The sequence below is a fragment of the Suncus etruscus genome, chromosome 3 (genome assembly GCF_024139225.1).
Source record: "Suncus etruscus isolate mSunEtr1 chromosome 3, mSunEtr1.pri.cur, whole genome shotgun sequence".
Lineage (NCBI taxonomy): Eukaryota > Metazoa > Chordata > Mammalia > Eulipotyphla > Soricidae > Suncus > Suncus etruscus.
In genome coordinates, this window is record NC_064850.1 from 70,831,142 (window position 1) to 70,852,717 (window position 21,576).

The 21,576-nt window shown below is 37.0% G+C and overlaps 1 protein-coding gene and 1 pseudogene across 1 annotated transcript in view; both read left to right on the plus strand.

Moving 5' to 3' along the window:
- RASEF (RAS and EF-hand domain containing) overlaps positions 1-21,576 on the plus strand; it is a 78,418-nt gene that overhangs the window by 4,213 nt on the left and 52,629 nt on the right. The window contains exons 2-3 of the mRNA XM_049770700.1: positions 16,876-17,022; positions 20,603-20,693. Of these exons, the coding sequence (XP_049626657.1) occupies positions 16,876-17,022; positions 20,603-20,693 (238 nt within the window). The remainder of the gene's footprint in view (positions 1-16,875; positions 17,023-20,602; positions 20,694-21,576) is intronic.
- Positions 11,189-11,342, plus strand: LOC126005361 (uncharacterized; annotated as a pseudogene).

Here is a 21,576-nt window from a genome sequence, read left to right on the forward strand (position 1 = left end):
AAGGAAAGTTGGACTAGTCAAAGAAGAGCCCAGGAAAGGACACTTGGTTCCATTAGAGGAAAGAGAGAACAGACTTAAAAGAATCTTGTTTAGCTAAGTTAAGTGAATATTATTTTGATGAAAGGAGGATTTTGTACTCAGTAGACACTGAAAACTGTACTAAGATTACTTGCTGAAAGCATTGAGTAAGTTTTGGTAACTTTTTGGTGGCTTGCTTCACATAATGAGCATGCAGTTAAATAATTGTGTGTATGTGTGTGTGTTCATTTGTCACTTTTCTCTGGTTTCACCAGTGTCTGTTGTGAATTGCTATGGTATTCAGAGGGAAAAGGAAAGAAAAGAAGGAAAAAGCACACACTTTGAGCACTTGATGGAGATCTACCTTGCCTCTTTTCTAGTTAAAGTTGGAACTTTTCTATTTTCCTTACTGAACAGAGAATTTTGAGTGTTGTAAATTGATTCATTTTGGTAAGTTTATCACAAATAGAAACTTGGGGTTTCTGCCATTGCACCAGTATGGTTTGTGAATAGGCACGATTACCTCCACAATAACGCTATCCAAGGAAAGATGCACCTGTGTGCTTATAATATTGCTAGACAGACTGAGATTGGGATTTGCTCAAATACAAGACTCCTTAAAACCTTTGTGACTTTTCTATATAAGAAGCACCAAAACTAACACATACGATATGACACATAATGTGAACTATGTGTGGACAGTCAATACGGTTTAGTTAGGCCTGGTAATAAGGATGACTACTAAAATTGAGAGCAAAAGATCAAAGATGAACACTAGTCCCACTTAATTAAGATGATTTTTAGAACCAAGAGGTTGCTTACTAGTAGACAAGGAGCAGGCAAATAGTTTAGGCACTTTACTTAGAAGCTGTCAATCCAGATTTGATTCCTGGCATTGCAAATGGTACTCTGACTCGTGCCAGGAGTGATCCTTGAGTAATTCTTCAAGTCAGGAATAATAGCTGAACACTGCAATGACCTCAGAATACTTAAAACAAAAAACCCACCCCAAAATCAAGTAGAGAGGAGCATATTATCAGAATGCATCAAAATTTCTTTTCATTTTCTTTTGAACTAAATATTTTTACTATTGTCAGTTCACGTGATTATAATAGTACTAACATTTATGGTTTTTTCCTCAAAGTGCCCCCAAGAATTTTCATCAGTGTCTTTTTTTTTCCTTTTATTTAAACATCATGGTTACAAAGTTGTTCATGCTTTAGTTTTAGTCTTACAACATAGACCAAGTACACCACCCTTTACCCGTTGACATTTCCCACCATCAAAGTTCCTAGTTTTCCTCCCCCCCCCCCCCGCACCTGCCTCTCAGGCAAGTATTTTATTACTCTTTCTCTCTCTTTCCCTCCTCCACTTTTCCCTTTTATGAACTGTGGCTTGTACTATTGTTAATGAAAGGTACCTTGCCTATCTTATCTCCAGTTCTTGTCTGGTGTGATCAATTCCAACTATCATTGTCTTAGTGGTCCCTTACTTACACTGGACTGGTCTTCCTGGTCTTCCTCTCTATTGTTTGGATATTTAACATGCACAACATGTTAAAACTTGAGTAGCACTTGACTACATTATGTAGTTGGAAGGAAAAAATGGGTGAGATTATCAGTTATTCAAGCTGCTTTTATCTGATTATATTAATCTCATATCAGGTGATAAAATGGGAAGTAAATACTATTTGCCAAAGGTATGTTATAGTGGTGGAATTTGGGATATCAGATGATTTCCTTGGAATTAGTTTCTCAAAGCAGTTTCAATGCTTTAACTTGTAAATATTTGGGATCATCAAATCATAGTTGCTTTTAGTCATGCTAATTAAATAGAAAAGAGAATTTTAACCATTAAGGGTTTAATCTCTGTTTCTTATAAAATGATAAATGAAACCAGTTATTCAGATGTTTTTTCTGAATATTTACCATGCCAGTGTCCTAGGTGTAACTGACGGCAGACCTAATTCAGGCTTTAAGGGAGCCTGTTCCTGAACCTTCTTCAGTACCTGGGAACTTTCAATATTTGGAAATTAAAGAAGTTGCCTTCTACTAGAAAAAAAAACCCTGCAAAATAGCCTCCTTTCATATGCCCCAATATATAGATATGTCATGTCAAATAGGATGGACTACACACCCTGTAGGAGTCTTTATAATTGTGGCTTGGAATCTTAGAAGACTAACACTTTTTGTTTCCACTTTGATAAAATATAAGACAAATCACTTTAATGAGTTAGCTCCCTGATTTTGTTTTATTTTAATTAATTGGGAGGGGGCTCATAAGTGCTGCTTAATATATTATAATGCTGGGGCTCTGCAGTGCTGGGGATTTCCTAGGCTACCCAGCAGTGCTTTGGGATCTTCAGGACTGAGCTCTCATGCTCAGGGACTTTGTAGTGCTGAGATAGAATCAAAATTGACTTTATGTACTCTCTCTAGCTCCTAATTAATTAATTTTTATTTGTATTAATTTTTATTGGGTTCACACATGTCAGTGCTGAGGCTTCTCTAAGCTTGATGCTTGATAGTTGCTCCTGATGGTACTCGGGAAGGCTAGTGGTTGAGTCTATTTCTGTGTAGGCTTGGGTGACAATCTGAGGTTCATTCTTACTAATTCTATCCAGAGACGGTCACTCTGAGTTGTGCCACTATAGATTATTGCTGGGAATTTGTAGCCACAGGTTTATCGCATCAGCGATAGCCCTAAATGGATGTCTAGGCCAGTGCTATATGCCCATGTTTGGCATTCCTGGTGTCCTGTGGTAGCTGTGTTGTCCATATCCAACAAACTTGAGGGGCGAATGGGGGTTTTTGATGAGGAGCCTGCAGTAGCACCTCCAAAAACCAACACACCTGATATATACTAGGATATGTGTGTTTGCTTGCTCCTGGCAGCCTTTTTATTGCTGTAGTCAAGGCTACCTGCAGTCTGATCCGGTTTGACCAGTCTGGTGTATGAAATGTTGAGTTCAAAAAGAGACAGAAATGGGCACAGCAGGCAATTCTGTGTCCTTATTTAGTCTCAGCAAACTAATTTCTTTTTTTTGGGGGGTGGGTGGGCTTGTGATAAACCCATTTCTGATTCTAGACATTCATGCCATATGCCATATGAATACATCACGTCAGATGTAGACAGGGAGGGAACAGTTAGCTTAGTGGTAGTGAAAAAGCACAAGTTCACCAGCCTAGAGTGGTGGAATTTGTTCTCAAACTGATGCTTGTTCCTAGAGGGACCAGAAATGGCAGCTCACTGATGGTTTGCAAAGGTCTGCTCTTTGTGCCAGTCTTGTAGATCTTGGTTAACTCTTGCAACAAATGCACTTATTTTGGATTATTTTGGGGGGGGAGTCTACATCAGGCTATGCTTAGGGTTTACTCTCAACTTTATGCTCAAGTATCACACCTAGTGGTCCTCAGTGCCTAGGATTGAACCCAGGTTGGCTGCATGCAAAGTAAGTGTCTTACTTGTACTGGACTCCAGTCCAGATTGGGATTTTAAGAGCAAAATTTTATGGCTGGGGTCATACCTCCCTTTGTCCCATGCAAATTCTGCACCTTAGTAGTTTATACTTTGTTCCTCCTCCATTCTGGTGGGGCTGGTTTTCTTATCTTTCAAGTCCAACTGCTATTATTGTTCCATAGCAGATTGATGCAAATGTCCCCAGTGTGACACCACACAGGATTCTGTCTAGTTCAGTTTTTGATACAAATTTTGTCAATTCTGTGGGGGTGCCCTTGATTTGCTTCTTATTCCACCATTTTCTAGAAATCAAAGCAACAGTTGTGGAAACTGAAAGGTTTATAGTCTGTAGACAGGTGGACTGGAGCAGAGGTGCCACTGCAACTTTGAGGGAGAAGAATTCCCTCCTTTGGGGAGGTCAGTCATTTTCCACTGAGGCCAGTTCCTCAACAGATTGAATGGGGCCTGCTTTCATTACGGAAGCTAATCCGCTTGATTTAATATCTACTGACGTAAGGTTAAGGTACAGGAAATTTCACAGAAGCATTAACATATTCATGGGCCAAACTTTCAGTTCCATAGTCTTGCCTAGCTAAGTCGACACAAATGAACTCTCAGCTCTAGTAAATCTTTACTTATACCCTAAGTTTTTGAGACTCCCTATGTTGTAGGAATTAGATTAGAAAGTATCTCAGAACACCATGTAGTGCCCCCAAGCTTACAAAATTGTACTATAAAACTTTTACATAATTATTTGAAACTAGGGGCCTAAGCAGTGGCATGAAGTGATAAGGCCTTGCTGGCACTAGCCTTGGATGGTCAGTGGTTTGATCCCCCGGAATCCTATATGCGCCCCCACCCCCCAAGCCAGGAGCAATTTCTGAGTGCATAGCCAGGAGTAACTCCAAGTGTGGCCCCCTCAAAACTTATTTGAAACTAGAAAAAAAACTCTGTAAATGTTATATTCTTTCTTCATCCCTTCCCAATACTTAAACACTTCAAAACAACATGCCGTATTATGAGGGTGACTTTAAAGTTACTAACTTTTTTTGTAGCTCAAGAAAATTTTGTCTTGTTTCTGGTACTAAGATGCCCTCCAGGACTAGAGGGTTTGTGGTTGCCCCATTTTTACCTTACTATCTCACTTTCCACCCAGTCTCACTCTTCATAAAAGTAATTGCGACCTCAGCCTTACCTAGGTGACATATAGATATAAGTGATCTAAGGTACCATTATGAAAGCTTTATGAGACTTCTACATCGCCACCCTTTCCCCAAGCAAAATAATTGCTTAATTCTCTTTTCTTTGTCCATCTTCCAGTCTCTCTTGTCTGCAAATGCTGTAGGAAATGCATTGTGCCAAGAAGCCCTAAAACTGACTTTTAATTAGAAATAGTAAGACAGTCCTTAATAAATTTTTAATCTGCTATACCCACCTACTAGTTTTTGTCTTGATTTGGTATATTGCTAACAGTGGCTGCTGTGTGACAGGTCCAGGGAAGCCAGAAGTAGTTCTCAAAAGAAAGCCAGAAGAAAGTCACCTGCATTACACTCATATTCCCACAATAAAATGTTTTTCACTCCAGAAGCCCAGCAAAGAGTTTAAATTATGTCACTTCTGCCACTCATCTTTTCCTGACCATCAGCATTGACACTATCTAGGGAAAGTTGTAGAAATGGCATGTTTCAGGCACTTCCACAGACTTATGGAAACATATATATTTAAAAATAAATGCCCCTGGTGAATTTTTTTGTATGTTAACTCTGTTGGAACAAGGAGAAAAGAGGGATGAGATGGGCAGTTTAATTACTGTTTACCTTTTTGTATACTTTAGAAAGTTTTCCAAGACTTTACAAGGAGCTATTAAAAATAATTTCAGTGACCTTTTACTAGCCCAGAGTCCCAAGATCTAGATACAAGCCTTCTCTAGCCTGATTTTCCCCTTATAAATCTATGCCCCGTGTAGACACATTTGGTTGGGAGTTACTTTCAAAAAGATAAATAGCTCCAGAAAGACAATGTCAAAATAAAGCATTAAAGCTAATCTTCAAAATTTTGCCTCAGGTTCTTTGAAATTGAATTTTAAAATGTGTTCATGATTGAATTTACCATCAAGATGAGTTATATATACTTCTTTAGGTATCTTGTATATTTTTAATGCATTCATCAAAGATATACCTATACAGAAAAGTACATAAAGCTTATTTACAGATTTATGACCCTATTCTACCATACTTACATCCACATGAAGCCCTCCTGCACCACAACTGCTTTGCAATTACTACAGGTCTCTGCATGCCAACAGTAGTCAGTAGCGTTTGCTGATCAAGTTTTTGTTTAATTTGGAGGCCACACATGGTGGTGTTCAAGGTTTATTTCTGGTTCTGTGATCAGAAATCATTTCTGGTGAGACTGAGGGGATCATATAGGGTACCGGAGATTAAACCTGGGTTAGACATGTGAAAGAGAAATGCCTTATCTGCTGTACTATCTCTCCGGTCCATGACTTGTTTACTTTTACGTATTTACGTAGACTCAAAAAAATGGTGTTTGGAGCCACATAAGAAACCATTATTAGCAATATTGTAAGCCACAGAATCACAAAGATAAATAAATAAAAAGTAATTTAAAAGGTTAAACATTAATTTTTTTAGAGCTTTCTTGCTTGGCTTCTTACCCACAATATATATGAGATAGTATATGTAGGTATGTTATTTCTATTGCAGTGCACTCTTTTCTGTGTGAAAATATCACAGATCAGTAATCAGTTTTACTGTGCAGAGCCATTTGGATCTTTTTAATTTTGGTTGTTACTTGAGTACTATAGTTACAGCCTTTTCATAAAACATATACATTGATGAAATCTATTTTTTTTTCTTTTTGGGCCACACCCTGTGAAGCTCAGGGTATACTCCTGTGCTCAGAAATTGTTGCTGGCTCGGGGGGGGGGGGAGGGATTCATATGGAACACTGGGTGATCGAACCAAGGTCTGTCCTAGATCAGCAGCATGCAAGGCAAATGCCCTGCCGCTGTGCTATTATTGCTCTAGCCCCAAAATCTATTATTGTTAATAGCTGTTTGCAAGATCATTTAAGTCTTCCTTTCCAGCCCAGGGTTATCATCATCACAGAAGCATGGTTTCATTCTGGCTCATCCTGTAGATTCTCACATTTTTTAGGACAGTAGTAAGTACTTTCTGTTTTCTTAAGCACCTTCATCTGCTGAACACTCAGAAAGTAAAGGGCAAGAGATATTAGAATTGTGCTTTAAGAGTTCAGAACAGGCATTTGTATGCCTGTTATTCCTCTGCCAAGTAGGGGCCTCTCAGGTTTTTTTTCTTGGTTTTCAGCATTTTTTTTTTATGAATTTTGTGGTGGCTTAGAACACCTAATTTTCAAATAACTTAGAGTGCTTTGTTGTGAAATTATTGTTATTGTTTACATTTTTCTTTTTCATATTGATTTATTTTTGTTTATGTTAAAAATTACCAAAAGTGCTTTCTGATCCCTGCAGGAGACTGCTCAGAGAGTCCCCAGCAAACTTTATCAACTTGATTTCATCATTGTTCATGGACCAGGTAGGGGCTCCCAGCCCAAAGGCGGTCCCATCTCCTGCTGATGCCTTTATATATAAAGCAGCACTATTTACAATAGCCAGACTTTAGAAATAACCAAGAATGCCCTTCAACAGATGAATGGCTAAAAAAAAAAAAAACTGTGGTACATATGCACAATGGCATATTATGCAGCTGTCAGGAGAGATGAAGTCATGAAATTTTCCTATGCTGGGACATACATGAAATCTATTATGCTGAGTGAAATAAGTCAGAGGAAGAGATATAGACACAGAATAATATTACTCATTTATGGGTTTTAAGAAAAATAAAAGACTTTTTTGTAATAATTCTTAGAGACAATAGAGATGAAGGCTGGAAGGTCCAGCTTCTGATATGAAGCTTACCACAAAGAGTGGTGGGTGCAGTTAAAGAAACAACTATACTGACAACTAACATAACAATGTGAATGAATGAGGGAAGTAGAAAGCCTGTCTCAAATACAGGCAGGGGGGTTAGGGAGGTGGGATATTTGGGGGATTGCTGATGGAAATGTCGCACTGGTGATGGTGGGTGTTCTTTATATGATTGAAACCCAACTACAATCATGTTTGTAATCAAATTGTATAAATAAAGACATTATATAAAGAAAAAATGATCAAAGGCAACCATATTCTAAATTCTTTGTAGACATTATGTCATTTAGGAAGACAAACACAAAACATGTATTGCAGAATTCACGAATACATGCAAGCAATAAACAGCATCTAGCCAAGAGTCACTTAGACTTTTGACAGGATACATCTGTGTCTTAATGCTTAACCTAATAATTGGTCATCAGAGTTATTTTTAATGTTCAGACTTCTTGAATCTTGGAGAAATGCTACAAAAATTATATATGTAAGCAAACAGAACTGCTTTATGGATTCTCTTTGTTCATATTTATTTGTTCATTTCATGGAATAAATTTTTATAACGATCACCACTTTCTCTTTAGTACTTGTTTTAAAACAACCACTATGTATTTATTTCCATTTTGTTTTGTAGCTTTAGACCAAGTTCTGCTGATGTACTGATGGTTTTTTTTGCCCATACTGGGGAGAGGGGCGGTGGTTCTTACTGCCAGGAAATGGAACCAGGAACCATGGAAGAGTTAAGCTTTGAATGGAAATTAATAAATGTAATCAGTGTAAATACACAGCTTACCAAAATTGTTTTTTTCCTGATATGACGCATCTGTGTGTTGAGTTGATGGCTCAATTAAGACAGTGTTTTCAAATCTTTAGCCTTTTTGCTCTTTAAGTGGGATCTAGTCCACTTAGGCTAGGGGAAAAAGCAGACTAATATTCAGGAAAATTGATTCTTGTATAATGTGAGAAAGTCAGATATTAATAGAATTTTTAGCTAATTATATTTTTAATCATATCCTTTCTATATTCTATAAGCACCCTTTGGTTCCTCAGGAAATCAAATGAAAAAGTAATTAAGCTTTTTTAGCAGGTTGAAATAGACAGTTGGAGAGCTTTGACATTTGTCTTAGGAAGCCTTCCTTGGCAGTGAGGAAATTACTCAGGCACCAGTGAATAGGATCAAGGTCTTCAATCAGATTCTTTGCTGAAATGTTGAATTGAAGATGTTAATCTTTTATTTTAAAGGGAGAAATGTGTTAAAATTTGTAAGAAAATGCCTACAACTTACTTTGCTTTACTTTGACATTTTGGATCCTTATTCTTTCATATGACCAACTACAAATTATTGATTTTATTTTCAGTTGATGGTTAGGCAGCAGAGTAAAAGTCAAATCAATAATTCTCAAAATTAAGAGTAGCTTTAAAAATTCTGTTTCTGTATAGTTACTAAACAAATAGTACATGTATGTATGTAGTTGCAATTTAAGAGAGTTCAACTATGTTCTAGAAAAGAAGTTCTTGTTTAATTATAGAAAAATTTTGCAGGGTTTGAGAAAGACTCCTCAAAACAGAGTAGTTGTATACAATTTCTAGAAAATTTTCTCATCACTATCATATCGTATCATATCATAAAATGTGAGGTTTATAGTCATAATTAAAATAATTGAAAAACATGACCATAATACTAAAGGCGTAATTGATAATAACATTTATATGTTCAAATAATTGATAATATATGTATTGATAGTAAATGTTATATGTTCAAATAATTATTCAACATATATTCTAGTCAACACAAAAATGTTCTGTCGCATGAACAAGTTGATTTCATCAGTATTTCAGAATAAACTGTTTATTTTTTGATATTGGGGGCACACTTGTCTGAGCTCATGACTTACTCCAGGTTCTCTGCTCAGGGACATTGCTGTCGCTATTTGGGTGACCAGATGTGGTGTCAAAAAGCAAATTCAGGCCAACTGCATGCAAGGCAATTGCCCTACCCACGATACTATCTCTCACTCAAGAACATATGTCCTTTATTGGTACTTAGGTTTCTGTAGTATATTAATAAGTCATTTGGAGATAGACACATCCTTATCATTTATGGACACTGGTGTATTAATAATTATTGAAATTTAAAGCCTGTCTAGAGTACAGGCAGGGGTGGGGTGGGGAGGAGGGAGATTTGGGACATTGGTGATGGGAATATTGCACTGGTGAAGGGGGGTGCTCTTGACATGACTGAAACCCAATCACAATCATGTTTGTAATTAAGGTGTTTAAATAAAGATATTAATTACAAAAATAAAAGTGCTGATCTACATCAAATTATTATTTAATTTATGCTTTTGGAATCACTTATTAGCTTTAAGAGATAAGTATTCTTTTATTAAAATATCACCCTGGGGCTGGGGCTATAGTGTAGTGGTAAGGAGTTTGCCTTGCACGTGGTTGACCCAGGATGGATCTGGGTTTGATCCCCAGCATCTCATATGGTCCCCCAAGCCAGGAGGGATTTCTGAGCATATAGCCAGTAGTAACCTCTGAGTGTCATAGGGCCCCCCCCAAAAAATTCACCGTAACTTCTTACTGAAGAAATATGTTCAGAATTTTCAACATTATTTTAACTATTCATCTGGAGTTCTAATTTCAGCAGCCCCAACTCACAATAACAGCCCCACCCCCCCATCCCCCATTAAGCTGAAGGGAGGTTACAAATTTCAGTGGATAGTTTCTTTAGTTGATAATTTTAGACTATTCAGCTTTAAGTGTAGACTATGGTAGATATAGGGCACTTAACCTGTGGGAAGCAATGGAAAGATGTAGTGAAAAGGAAGGAGAAGGCAATCATGAGGCAGGATGTTTTCATCTGTAGAGCTCACATCCCATCTCGCATGCTTTCTAGTTTCTAGTTTCTTTTTCTGTGATCAGAAAAGGATTGCCTTTCTAGCTTGGAAGCCAGAGTAACTGGCAAAATTGATCTTAAATTCCCTTCATTCAGTCTTTTTTTTTTTATTTTACTGTGGTAGTCCTTAGCTTTCCTGAGATCCTGTACAGAAATTTACCTGATTGCTGCCAGCTTCCTCTACTTCTTCCTTAGCCTCCAGCTTGATTCAGTCATGAATGCTGGATCTGTTGTGGGTTAGAGTTCTAGTGCAGCAAAGGATGCCCTAGGGCTGGTAAAATAGAGTCAAATAATGGGGGATGGACTTCGCTAGGAGGGATTTCTTAGACCCAGAGAGAGAGTGAGCTTTCAAAGAGAAGATAATTCTCAGGAAAGCCTTTCTGATACTGTATGTTGTCAAACCAGGTTAAGGAAAAGTGAGCATAAAATTAATTCTTCAAAGGATAGTGTATGCATGATTAAACAGGATAAACTAATATATAATTTTATTAATGTACTTGACTCACTAGTTTTTAATCATATATGTGTACTTGTAACTCATTTTATTTAAAAGGTAATTTAAAAAGATATAAAAAAGTTAAGGTATGCTAATATAAAGATTTTTATCAATTAGTGATTGATAAAAGTGACTAAGTAGAATTGTTAACTTTAGAAAATATTCAGGTATTTTAATCATTAACTCATTCTATCTCAAATGCTATTAATCACAGTACTCTTGTGAATAATATTATATTGTTCTTTTTCTCATAACATTTTTATCACTTTTTTAGAATTACATATTATTAAATTTAAAATTTGGGGAGCATTAGCTATTAATGTTTTTTAATTAAGAAACATTTTATATACATACCTGGCAGGGGAGATACCATGGTTTCTCCAGGGCCAGGGCGAGCCTCTCCCATTGTATTCCGGGTGTGCTGACCCCTGCGATTTTTCCAAATGTGGGAAATTCGACTGCATAATTTGTGATAGTGGGGGACTGTGCGCTCTCCCCTGGGGGGAAAAAAAACATTTTATACAAGTGCTGAAGTTTAAGTTCTGTGATAAGCTTGAGCAAATTGGTAAGTAGAGGATATAGTCTATTTTTTATATAATATGTCTAAATATTGACAAATATGAACATTTCAACACATGAACGGCATAGCTTCTATATTTTTGTCTACATTTAAAGTACTTTCTTTTTTTTTTTTTGTTTTTTGTTTTTTGTTTTTTGGGCCACACCCGGTAACGCTCAGGAGTTGCTCCTGGCTATGTGCTCAGAAGTTGCTCCTGGCTTGGGGGACCATATGGGACACCGGATCGAACCGCGATCTGTCCAAGGCTAGTGCAGGCAAGGCAGGCACCTTGCCTTTAGCGCCACCGCCCGGCTAAAGTACTTTATTTAACAAATATTTTGGCAAGTTCTACATTCAGAAGAAGATCCCTTAAATATCTGTCTATAGTGGATTCTTCTTTTGAATTAGATGCTTCTTCGATGCTTTAAAATTGTAGGAATTTTCTACACTATTCTAGTCCAGAGCAAAATGTAAATTAATCAAGTGAAAAAATAGGAGATCTAGCAAAAATTTTTCCAAGTATTTAGGAATTCTAGATCATAGTTATTTGGAATCAAGTATGTGCAGCATTTTAACTCATCATGAAACCTGACTATCATCAGTGCATCCTATTTTTAGTTTTAGTTTTGAAGTTATCCTAACTGCTAATAGCTTCAAAATCTGAAGGTAGTTTTTCGTATGACATTAAATAATTTGATGAAAGTGTTTGGATAGATTAAAAAAATATAAGATTGTGACAACTTAGGGGATTAGTATACCAGAAAAAAAATAAAAGCAAACTCCAACATAAGACAATTAGAATAATTTGTCAAATACTTCTTCAATCTTGCAGATATTTTCAAAACCTCACTGATGGTAGTGTCTAGAGAAAGTAGAGCCATGGGATATAGCTCAGTGATAGCATACTACATGTGCAGCTTCAGCTTTAATCCCCAGTGCCAACCTACATTATTTGTTAACAACTTGGTAAAACTGCTATTGATGATCTTTTGCCTTGTAACCTTTGGAGCAACATAACTTTGTAAGTACTGCAAGCAAGTGTATGCTCCAAGTGACCACTGAAGAAAGTGTGCAAGTACCACAATTGTGCTATCATTGCACATCGCAGCAACATGAAAGGAGGGTAAGGAAGGGTAAAAAGAGAAAGTAATCACCACGATAATGTTCAGATACTACAACTTGGGTGTAAACACCTGGCCTTGAGTAGAATATTTGTTGCAATAATAACATTTTATGTTATTACTGACTAAAATTGGTACTTTGTTCAGATTTCATAAACTTCTCCCAGGGTCCTTTTAAAAAAAAGTTTTTAGTTCTAGAATCTCTTAAGAATCCCATCTAAAATCCCATCTAGGATATTGTGATGCCATGTCTCTTTCAACCCCTTGGATGTCAGTTAATACATTTTGGTGAGCAAGTTATACATTAGCTGCCATCTTTCCCTTGGAAAGTTATTTTTGTATTTTACAATTTATTAAAAGTCAGTGATGTTTAGAAGTATTGCAAAATATGAAAGCATTTCTAGTTACATTTGAACTGGATACAGATTTGAACTACTACAAAGGGTTGTCACAATAGAAAGATAATATGTTTTTAGGACTGTTTACTAATTCAGGTGGAGCTTTTTAGCATGGCCAGGTTTTTGTCTCTCTGCCTATCCCATGCCTGTATATCAGTATCTCTATAAACAGAATGTTGCTTTTATTCCCCTTTTTTTCTGTTTGGAGCCACATCCTGTGGTCTTCAGGGGTTACTCCTGACTCTGTGCTCAGGAATTACAACTGGCAGTATTCAGAGAACAATATGGGATGCCAGGGATTGAACTCTGGTTGGTAACGTGCAAGACAAATCGTCCTCTTCTGCTCCAATTGTTGCTTTTTGTAATTGATAGTTGTATATGCTCTATTGCAGATTTCTCATACCTCCAATTGTATTGGAGATTATAATAATAGTGCTGAAAAATATTTTTTTGCTTGGGTGTATCTATTTGCCTACTGAAGAAACAATTTGCTGCTTCTCAGTTTGGACCATTAGATATAAAATTTCCATAAACATTTATTGTAGGTTTAATGTGAACATACATTTTTAACTCCTTTGAGAAAGTAGCAAGGATCATGTTTTTTTATACTTCACAATAAAAGGATATTTGAGCTTTTAAAAAAACTACTATTTTTTTCCAAAGTGCATTGTCATCAGCAGTCAATGAAAATTCTTCTTGCTCTCCATCCTTACTAGTAGTTGGTGTTACAAGTATACCAGAATGTGGCCTTTGTAATATGTTTGTAATGTGGAAATTCCCACCAAAGTCATTGAAAAACCAAGCAGCACACTTTTAGAAATGGGAGATTTTGGTTGATTTTATCAGTGGGCTCATCAGCTTATGATCCAAAAGAATTAGGTTCAGAACACAGGCAAGAGCAAGGACCATGTTTTGTAGACTGTCTAATTGGGAGTGGGACATTTCCATGCAGCTGGCAATAGAGTACAAAAGCAGACATTTCGAACATATTTTGCAAAGGATCTGGACCACCTCAAAGACTTGAGCACATTTGGAGGACATACCCAGGTTTCCAGGTTACAGAACAGCACTCTGACCATCTAAGTGACATCCCAAATGCATTTCATGGTGATGTCAAGTGGCTCAAACTCAGCTGCACCTTGGGAATTTCAGCTTGTTGGCATTAACTTGCTTGAAGTCAGCCTGTTTGAAATGTGGACAGTGGTTTATTTTCCTTGTTAATAATGGTATTTCCATTATTATATATCATGTAGAAAAACTTTTCATATGCTTCTTTATCACATTTATGCCATCTTCTGTAAAAAGTTTGTTACAGTTTTTAGTACATATTTTAATTATTTTGTTTGTTTTCTTATTGTTGAGTTTTAAGAGATCTGTACTTGTTTTGGATAACAATTCTTTACCAGAGGTACCTATTACAAATATATTTTTCCACATGATGGCTTGTTTTATAGTTTTTTATATAACTTTATAGACTTGTCTTTCATAGAATAGATTTGAATGAAAAGTAGCTGATGAACTGTTTCATTGCTGAATCATGCCTTTCTCTGTTGTTTAAAGAAGACCCTATTATACTCTGAATAATCTATGTTGTATATTATTATATATAAATTCTTTTTTGGGGGGTTGGGTCACACCTGGTGGTTCTCGGGGATTACTCCTGGCTCTGGGCTCAGAAATTGCTCCTGGTAAGCTGGGGGGACCATATGGGATGCTGAGAATTGAACCTGAGTCATTTTGAGATTTGGCTGCACAAGGCAAACTTCCTATCCACTGTGTTATTTCTCTGGTCCAAAATTCTTCTGCTCTGTATTTTACATTTAGGCCTATAGTCAAGAGTCCATGATTTTTGTTTTGTTTTGGTTTGGTTGTTTGGATTACACCTGTTACTGTCAGGAGCTATTCTAAGCAGTGCCCAGAGGTTACACCTCGGGAGAATCTGGTACTAAGGATTGAAACATGCCTCCACTTCCTGTATGCAGTGCACACTTCTTTTCCTAATCTCTTTCATCTGTATGTTTTTTTGTTATACCCATATCAGTTACATGCACTAATGGTGTATGAATTTGACAACTCAGTATTTTATTTTAATTTTTAAAATAGAATTAAAGAACTTTGATTTACAAAGTTACTTGTAGTTGATTTTTAGGCATATAATATTTCAACACCAGTCCCACAATGAATGTCATCTCCCATTGCCAGTATGCCCTTACTTCATCACCCCCCACCCACTGCCTGCTGCCATGGCAGACACATTAAAAGTTGTTGATTTCAGCTTAGACCTTACGCTTTCAGTGTTTTTGAGTCTGTGCTTTGGGTTTATTGCTACACCACTTTCCCATATTACCAATAAAACAAAGTCCAGACTCCTGTTCCCCTATTACTTCCCTTTATCATCTTCTTCCTTTCTGCCTTGATTTTTCTTTTCTTTCTTTTTCCTCCTGGGTTTTGGAGACAAAGGTGATCAGGCATCCCCCCTGTACTACCTTACATTTTCTAATACAATTATTTTATATATCATAGATAAGTGAGAACATCCTGTGTTTGTCTTACTTCTTCTGGCTTCCTTCACTCAACATATCTTCTATTTCCAGCCAGGTTGTAGGAAGTTTGAGCAACTTGACATTTCAGGGGTCAAAGCCATAGTACAACAGATAGGGCGATTGCTTTGCAGACAGCCAGACTAGGTTCCACCCCCCAGAAACCCATGTGGTCCCTTGAATCCACCAGGAGTGATTCTTGAACACAGAGCGACAAATAATCTCTGAGCATTGCCTGGTGTGGACCCTTAAACAAACAACAAAATAAAAACACAAAATCCAAAGAACAACTCGACATTTCAGTTCCTAAGCTTGAATCCAGGGGGCATAGCTGCCTTTCTTCTTCCTTTATCCTGTAGACGAGTTTTATCAATTTCTCTCTAGAAATGTTTGTGCTTTTTAATAGAAATTATTTAGTAATAAGTGCATTTAATAATAGGATGCTGCATATAAATTACATATGAAATTCTATAAAATTTCAACTGGCTAAAAGAATGGATATAAGGCTTTGCCTGTTGGAGTCCAGGTTTGATCCCCAACACTGTGGTCCTTTGAGCATTAACAGGTGATCTTCAGCCAGCTGTGTGTGACTCTTATAGGCTGAAATATATCTAATCAGTGGTTGTTGTAGGAATTACCTATAAATATATTCTTTTGTAAATATATTTACTTTTTATTTTTTGTTTTGTTGTGGGGCTACATTTGGTGAGATTCAGCATTTCCTTCTGGCTCTGCATTTAGGAATTAATTCCTGGAAGTATTTAATATATATGGGTTTCCAGGGATCAAATCTGGGTCAGTGCATGCAAGGCAAGCTCTGTGCTATTTCTTCCAGACCACATTTACCTATGAAAGGAAAAACAGTTGACAGAAATATATCTTATTTTAAATTCCCTTCAATTTATTTCCTCTATCCTCTGTGGTTCTCTGTCTCTTTATATAAAAAATGGTCAAATTCACCTTTTGTAAAGCTTTAATTGACTTTTGTCAGTCATACCTCAATAAAACTGGGAATTTCTATTTTCTTATAAGAGAGTATTATGGACAGTAATGGCATCACAAACAGCATCTCCTACCCATCTAGGTTATTCTAGCTTTCCTGCCTTTTCCTCCTTTGTTGTTTTGTTTTGCTTTGATTTTACTTAATGTGTCTTTCCTTAAAAAGATTCTGAACATTGGGGCCAGAGTGATGGTGCAAGTGGTAAGGCATCTGCCTAGTACTGACTATAGTTCGATCCCCTGATGTCCCATATGGTTCCCCAAGGGAGGAGCGATTTCTGAGCGCATAGCCAGGAATAACCCCTGAGTGTCACCGGGTGTGGCCCAAAAACAAAACAAAAAGATTCTGAAATTTGTCTTTTCAAGTTTTGTGTCGTTTTATTTAATTAAAAAGAAAATCAACTTTTTTTTTCCAGAAAAGAACAAGTTAGTACGTTGTATCAAAATATCAACCTTGTAGAACCAAGACTAATTCAGCCATATGAACATATTATCAAGAACTTTATTCGGGAGATCAGACTTCAAAACACAGAAATGGAAAACCTGGCTATTGCAGTGAAAAGGTATTGAAGTCCTTTTTATTGTTTGGTATCTGGGGTCCTTAGGTGGCTCTCTAATAAGGGGTTTCTTATGAATATTTTCAGTTCCTGACTGCTCTCTCCTCAGTTTTGCCTGACAGGGACTTTCACTGGGCTACCAGGTGGTCCTTAGATCATGAAATTCTGTATAGCTCTGTGGAATGTGGATTATAATAGCAGCAAACTCATCTGAGTCATGAGGGTGTACAATGAAAAGTGGCAAATAACTAACATATTGTGCACATACATTGTATGTTACTCAGTGACCCTTGCAGAGATTGCTAGGGTGTCCCTCCACATGCACATGATTGCTACTATAGTATTGTGTAAAACCACATGAGAGCAAAAGTATGGCATTCCTATGTTATCACCAGCTGTATTGTCCTCTTCCTATTTAGTGCTTCCTTCACAGTGTGTTGAGCTATATTTTTCACTTCTCCTTACATGCTCTATGGATTAAATACAAAACTCACGACCTCCCAAAGCTCACCCTTAGCCTTATTAAAATGTTTTTAAAAGAGTTCTACTTGCAGACATTCCCTTATATTCTTAGCTAAAGACTTTCCATCTTAACTCTTATTTTTGGTTGAAATAGGGTCTCAAGTATTTTCTCTGTGCTTGATGCTGAAGGGAGATTCCCATTATCCTGGTAGCAGCCCTAGATGAGGTTACGGTGGGAATTGTCAATTTGTCATACATTTGGGAATTAGGAATAACTGGGGTAGAGAGTGCTGTTATAAATTAACCTGATGTATCCCTCCCTTCTACTCTCAGGATAAAAGGGAGCTACAGATGTAGCATATGCATAGCAATCTTGGATGTTGAGGAGTAGCTGTCTAGAAAAATGGCTGGGAAAGTGTTTTAGCAAAGGTAGAAAGGACTTAGTTATGAACAATTTTAGTGTTGACCAAAAATTAAAAAGTTATTATCAAGACCAGAGTGATAGTTCAGTGGGTAGGGCATTTTCCTCGCATGCAGCTGACTGGATTTGATCCCTGGCAACCCAGATGGTCCCCTGATTACCCCCAGGAGGAATTCCTGAGTGTACAGCCAGGAGTAACCTGAGTATTTTTGTGTGTGACCCCAGAAATGAGAAAAATAAAACAATCAACCCCCCCAAAGTTACTATCAACAAAAATCCCTAGACTTTAAATAGCAGTATTTAATTTTTTTTTAAATTTAAAGTTTTGTGCATTCCTTTATATCAGGAGTCTCAAACTCGTGGCCCGCGGGCCATTTGTGGCTCTCCATACAACATTTTGTGGCCCTGCCCTAGAGGAATCTTTTTTTGTTTTGTTTTGTTTTAGTTGTTTGGGTCACACTCCCCAATGTTCAAGGCTCACTACTGACTTTGCACTCAAAGATCACCCCGACTTTGCCTCCTGCGACCCCCAGGTAAATTGAGTTTGAGACCCTTGCTTTATGCAATTATTCTAAATACCACATATAAGTGGTACCATCCTGTATTTATCCTTCATTTTCTGGATTACTTTATTTAACATGATATATTCTAGTTCCATTCATGTTACATCAATTTGAATGATTGTCATTCTCTAGAATTATGTAGTATTCCATTGTTTGTAAGATGTACCACATCTTTAAGATCTACTTATTACTTGTTGGACATCTTTATTTAAGCATTATGATTACAAGCATGTTTGTAGTTGGGTTTTAGTTATAAAAAAAAAAGAACACTCCCCTTCACCAGTGCAACATTCCCACAACAAATGCCTTCCATTTCCCTCCTCCTCCTCCTCAGCTTGTCTGTATTCAAGACAGGCATTATATTTTTCTCACTCACTGCCATTGTCATGGTAGTTGTCAATGTAGTTATTTCTCTAACTGAACTCACCATTCTTTGTGGGCCAGACCTTCCAACTCTCATCTCTATTGTCTCTATGTGTTATTACAATAATGTCTTTTATTTTTCTTAAAACCCATAGATGAGTGAGACTATTATGTGTCTATCTCTCTCCCTCTGACTTATTTCACTCAGCATAATAGTTTCCATGTCCATTCATGTATAAAAAAATTTCATGACTTCATCTCTGACAGCTGCATAGTGTTTCATTGTGTATGTGTACCATAGTTTCTTTAGCCACTCATCTGTTGCAGGCATCTGGGTTGTTTCCAGATTCTGGCTATTGTAAATAGTGCTGCAATGAATATAGGTGTGAAGAAGGCCTTTCTGTGTTGTGTTTTTATGTTCCTAGGGTATAGTTCTAGAAATAGTATAGCTGGATCATATGAGAGCTAAATTTCAAGTTTTTGAAGAATCTCCATGTTTTTTTCCATAAAGGCTGAACAAGGTGGCATTCCCACCAGCAGTGAATAAGATTTCCTTTCTCCCCACGTCCTTGTTGTTCTTATTCTTTGTGATGTGTGCCAGTCTCTGTGATGTGACATACCTCATTGTTGTTTTTATTTGCATTTCTTTGATGATTAATGATGTGGAGCATTTTTTCATATGTCTTTTATCCATTTGTATTTCTTTGAGGTATTGTCTATTTCTTCTTCCCATTTTTTTGATGGGGTTAGATGTTTTTCTTTTTTTAAGTTATGTCTGTACCTTGTATATCTTAAATATTAGTCCCAATTCTGATGGGTATTGGGCAAATAGTTTCTCTCATCTGTGGGTGGCCTTTGTATCCTGTTACAGTTTCCTTTGAGGTGCAGAAGCTTCTCAGCTTAATATAATTCTATCTATTTATCTATGCTTCCACTTATTTGGATAATGCTGTTTATTCCTTGAGGCATCTGCCTTTAGTCTCAATGTCATGGAGTGTTTTGCATTTGTTTTCTTCTATGTAGCTTATAGTTTTGGCTCTGATATCAAGGTCTTTAATCCATTTGAATTTGACCTTTGTGCAGGGTGTTAGATGGAGGTCTAACTTTTTTTTTCATGAAAAAGTCTCCCACAGTTCTATTTTAGACTATTGTTAAATAAACCGTTTTGGATCTCTTTTCAATGAAATCGTTCTACTTTTGACTTTTAGCAGATCATAATACCCTGTCTTCATAGAGATGGGACTTATTGATTGTACTACAAAAAGGAGCAACTTCAGTAAAACAAAACTTGAAACTAGAATATTAGAAAATGATTATAAATAGTTGATGTACTTTTCCTTTTTTTTCTCTTGCCATCTGTAGTATATTACATTTTATGCTTTTAATAAAGTTTTTCAAAGTTATAGCATCTGGATTCAAAGGATTGTCAGAATTTGAGGATCTCCAAGTGATTAGTATTTTCCTCTTATTTGGCATAATACCATTTATTTCATTTGTTCCATTTATTTAAGATCTAATTTAAGTGCCATGGAGGGGGGGTAATTTAGGGCTTACTCCTGACTCTCTTAGATCTGCATTGACTCCAGTTCTGTGCTTAAGGGACCAAATGGGATGTTGAGGATTGAGTCTAAGTCCACTACATGCAAATCTCACACTTTTAAATCGTGTATTTTTGCTTATCTGTGAAATTGGTAACTTGAAATAGATATGGTACAAGTTTCCCTTAATAGTTTAGATTCAATAGAATACGAACAGTATATATTCTCTTGAATTTCAGAGCCCAAGACAAAGCAGCCATACAGCTGAGTGAGATGGAAGAGGAAATGGATCAGAGGATTCAGGCTGCAGAAAACAAGACACGGAAAGATGTGAGTTTGTTGGACCAGATCACCCCTTCAGCACCTTTCATAGCAAAATCCATGTTCCCACAGAGACTCCTTCAACAGAAGCATTTATAGTGCTTATGGCTTTTAGTGGGTAGAGCAAAGAGCGAGAACAAGCCATTAAATAATTTCAATTAGGGGCCGGAGAGATTGCATGGAGGTAGTGCATTTGCCTTGCATGCAGAAGGTCGGTGGTTCAAATCCTGGCATCCCATATGGTCCTCTGGGCCTGCCAGGAGCGATTTCTGAGCGTAGAGCCAGTAGTAACCCCTGAGCACTGCCGGGTATGACCCAAAAATCAAAAAAAGAAAATAATAATAATTTCAATTAAATAAAGGAAATAATTTCAGTTAGCCACAAGTGCAGTCAAGAAGCAACACATGTGATACCTAGCAACTGGGAGTGGAGAGTGCTTCAGGCTGGAGGTGAGGGGCCTCTGCCAGAGAAATAAAGGAGAGAGGAGCCCTGAAGTTGGCAGAACCAGCATTACATAGAGGGTGGTGGCCTGACTTTTCCACATGACTATTGAAATATCTCGGACTACTGCCAATCCTATATCTTAATTACAAGGAAATGAAAATTCATTTTTCAACTTTGGTGTTTTATGTTAGAAAATTCTTCAGCAGAGAATTTAGGGTTAAATTTGGATGTTACCTTCAAGGATTTGCTGTGTTCAGGAAATAATTATATTTTCCTCATATAATAGATTTGAGTAAATCATTTCCACTGAAACCCAAAATTTGACATACTCCTTTCAGCGGTTAATGTCAGGTTGAAAATTCTTTTTTTCTTTCTCTTACTTTTGGTTTGCCCCATTAACTCTGAGAGACAACAAAATGGAATGAGAAGATTTTGAGTATTGTCATCG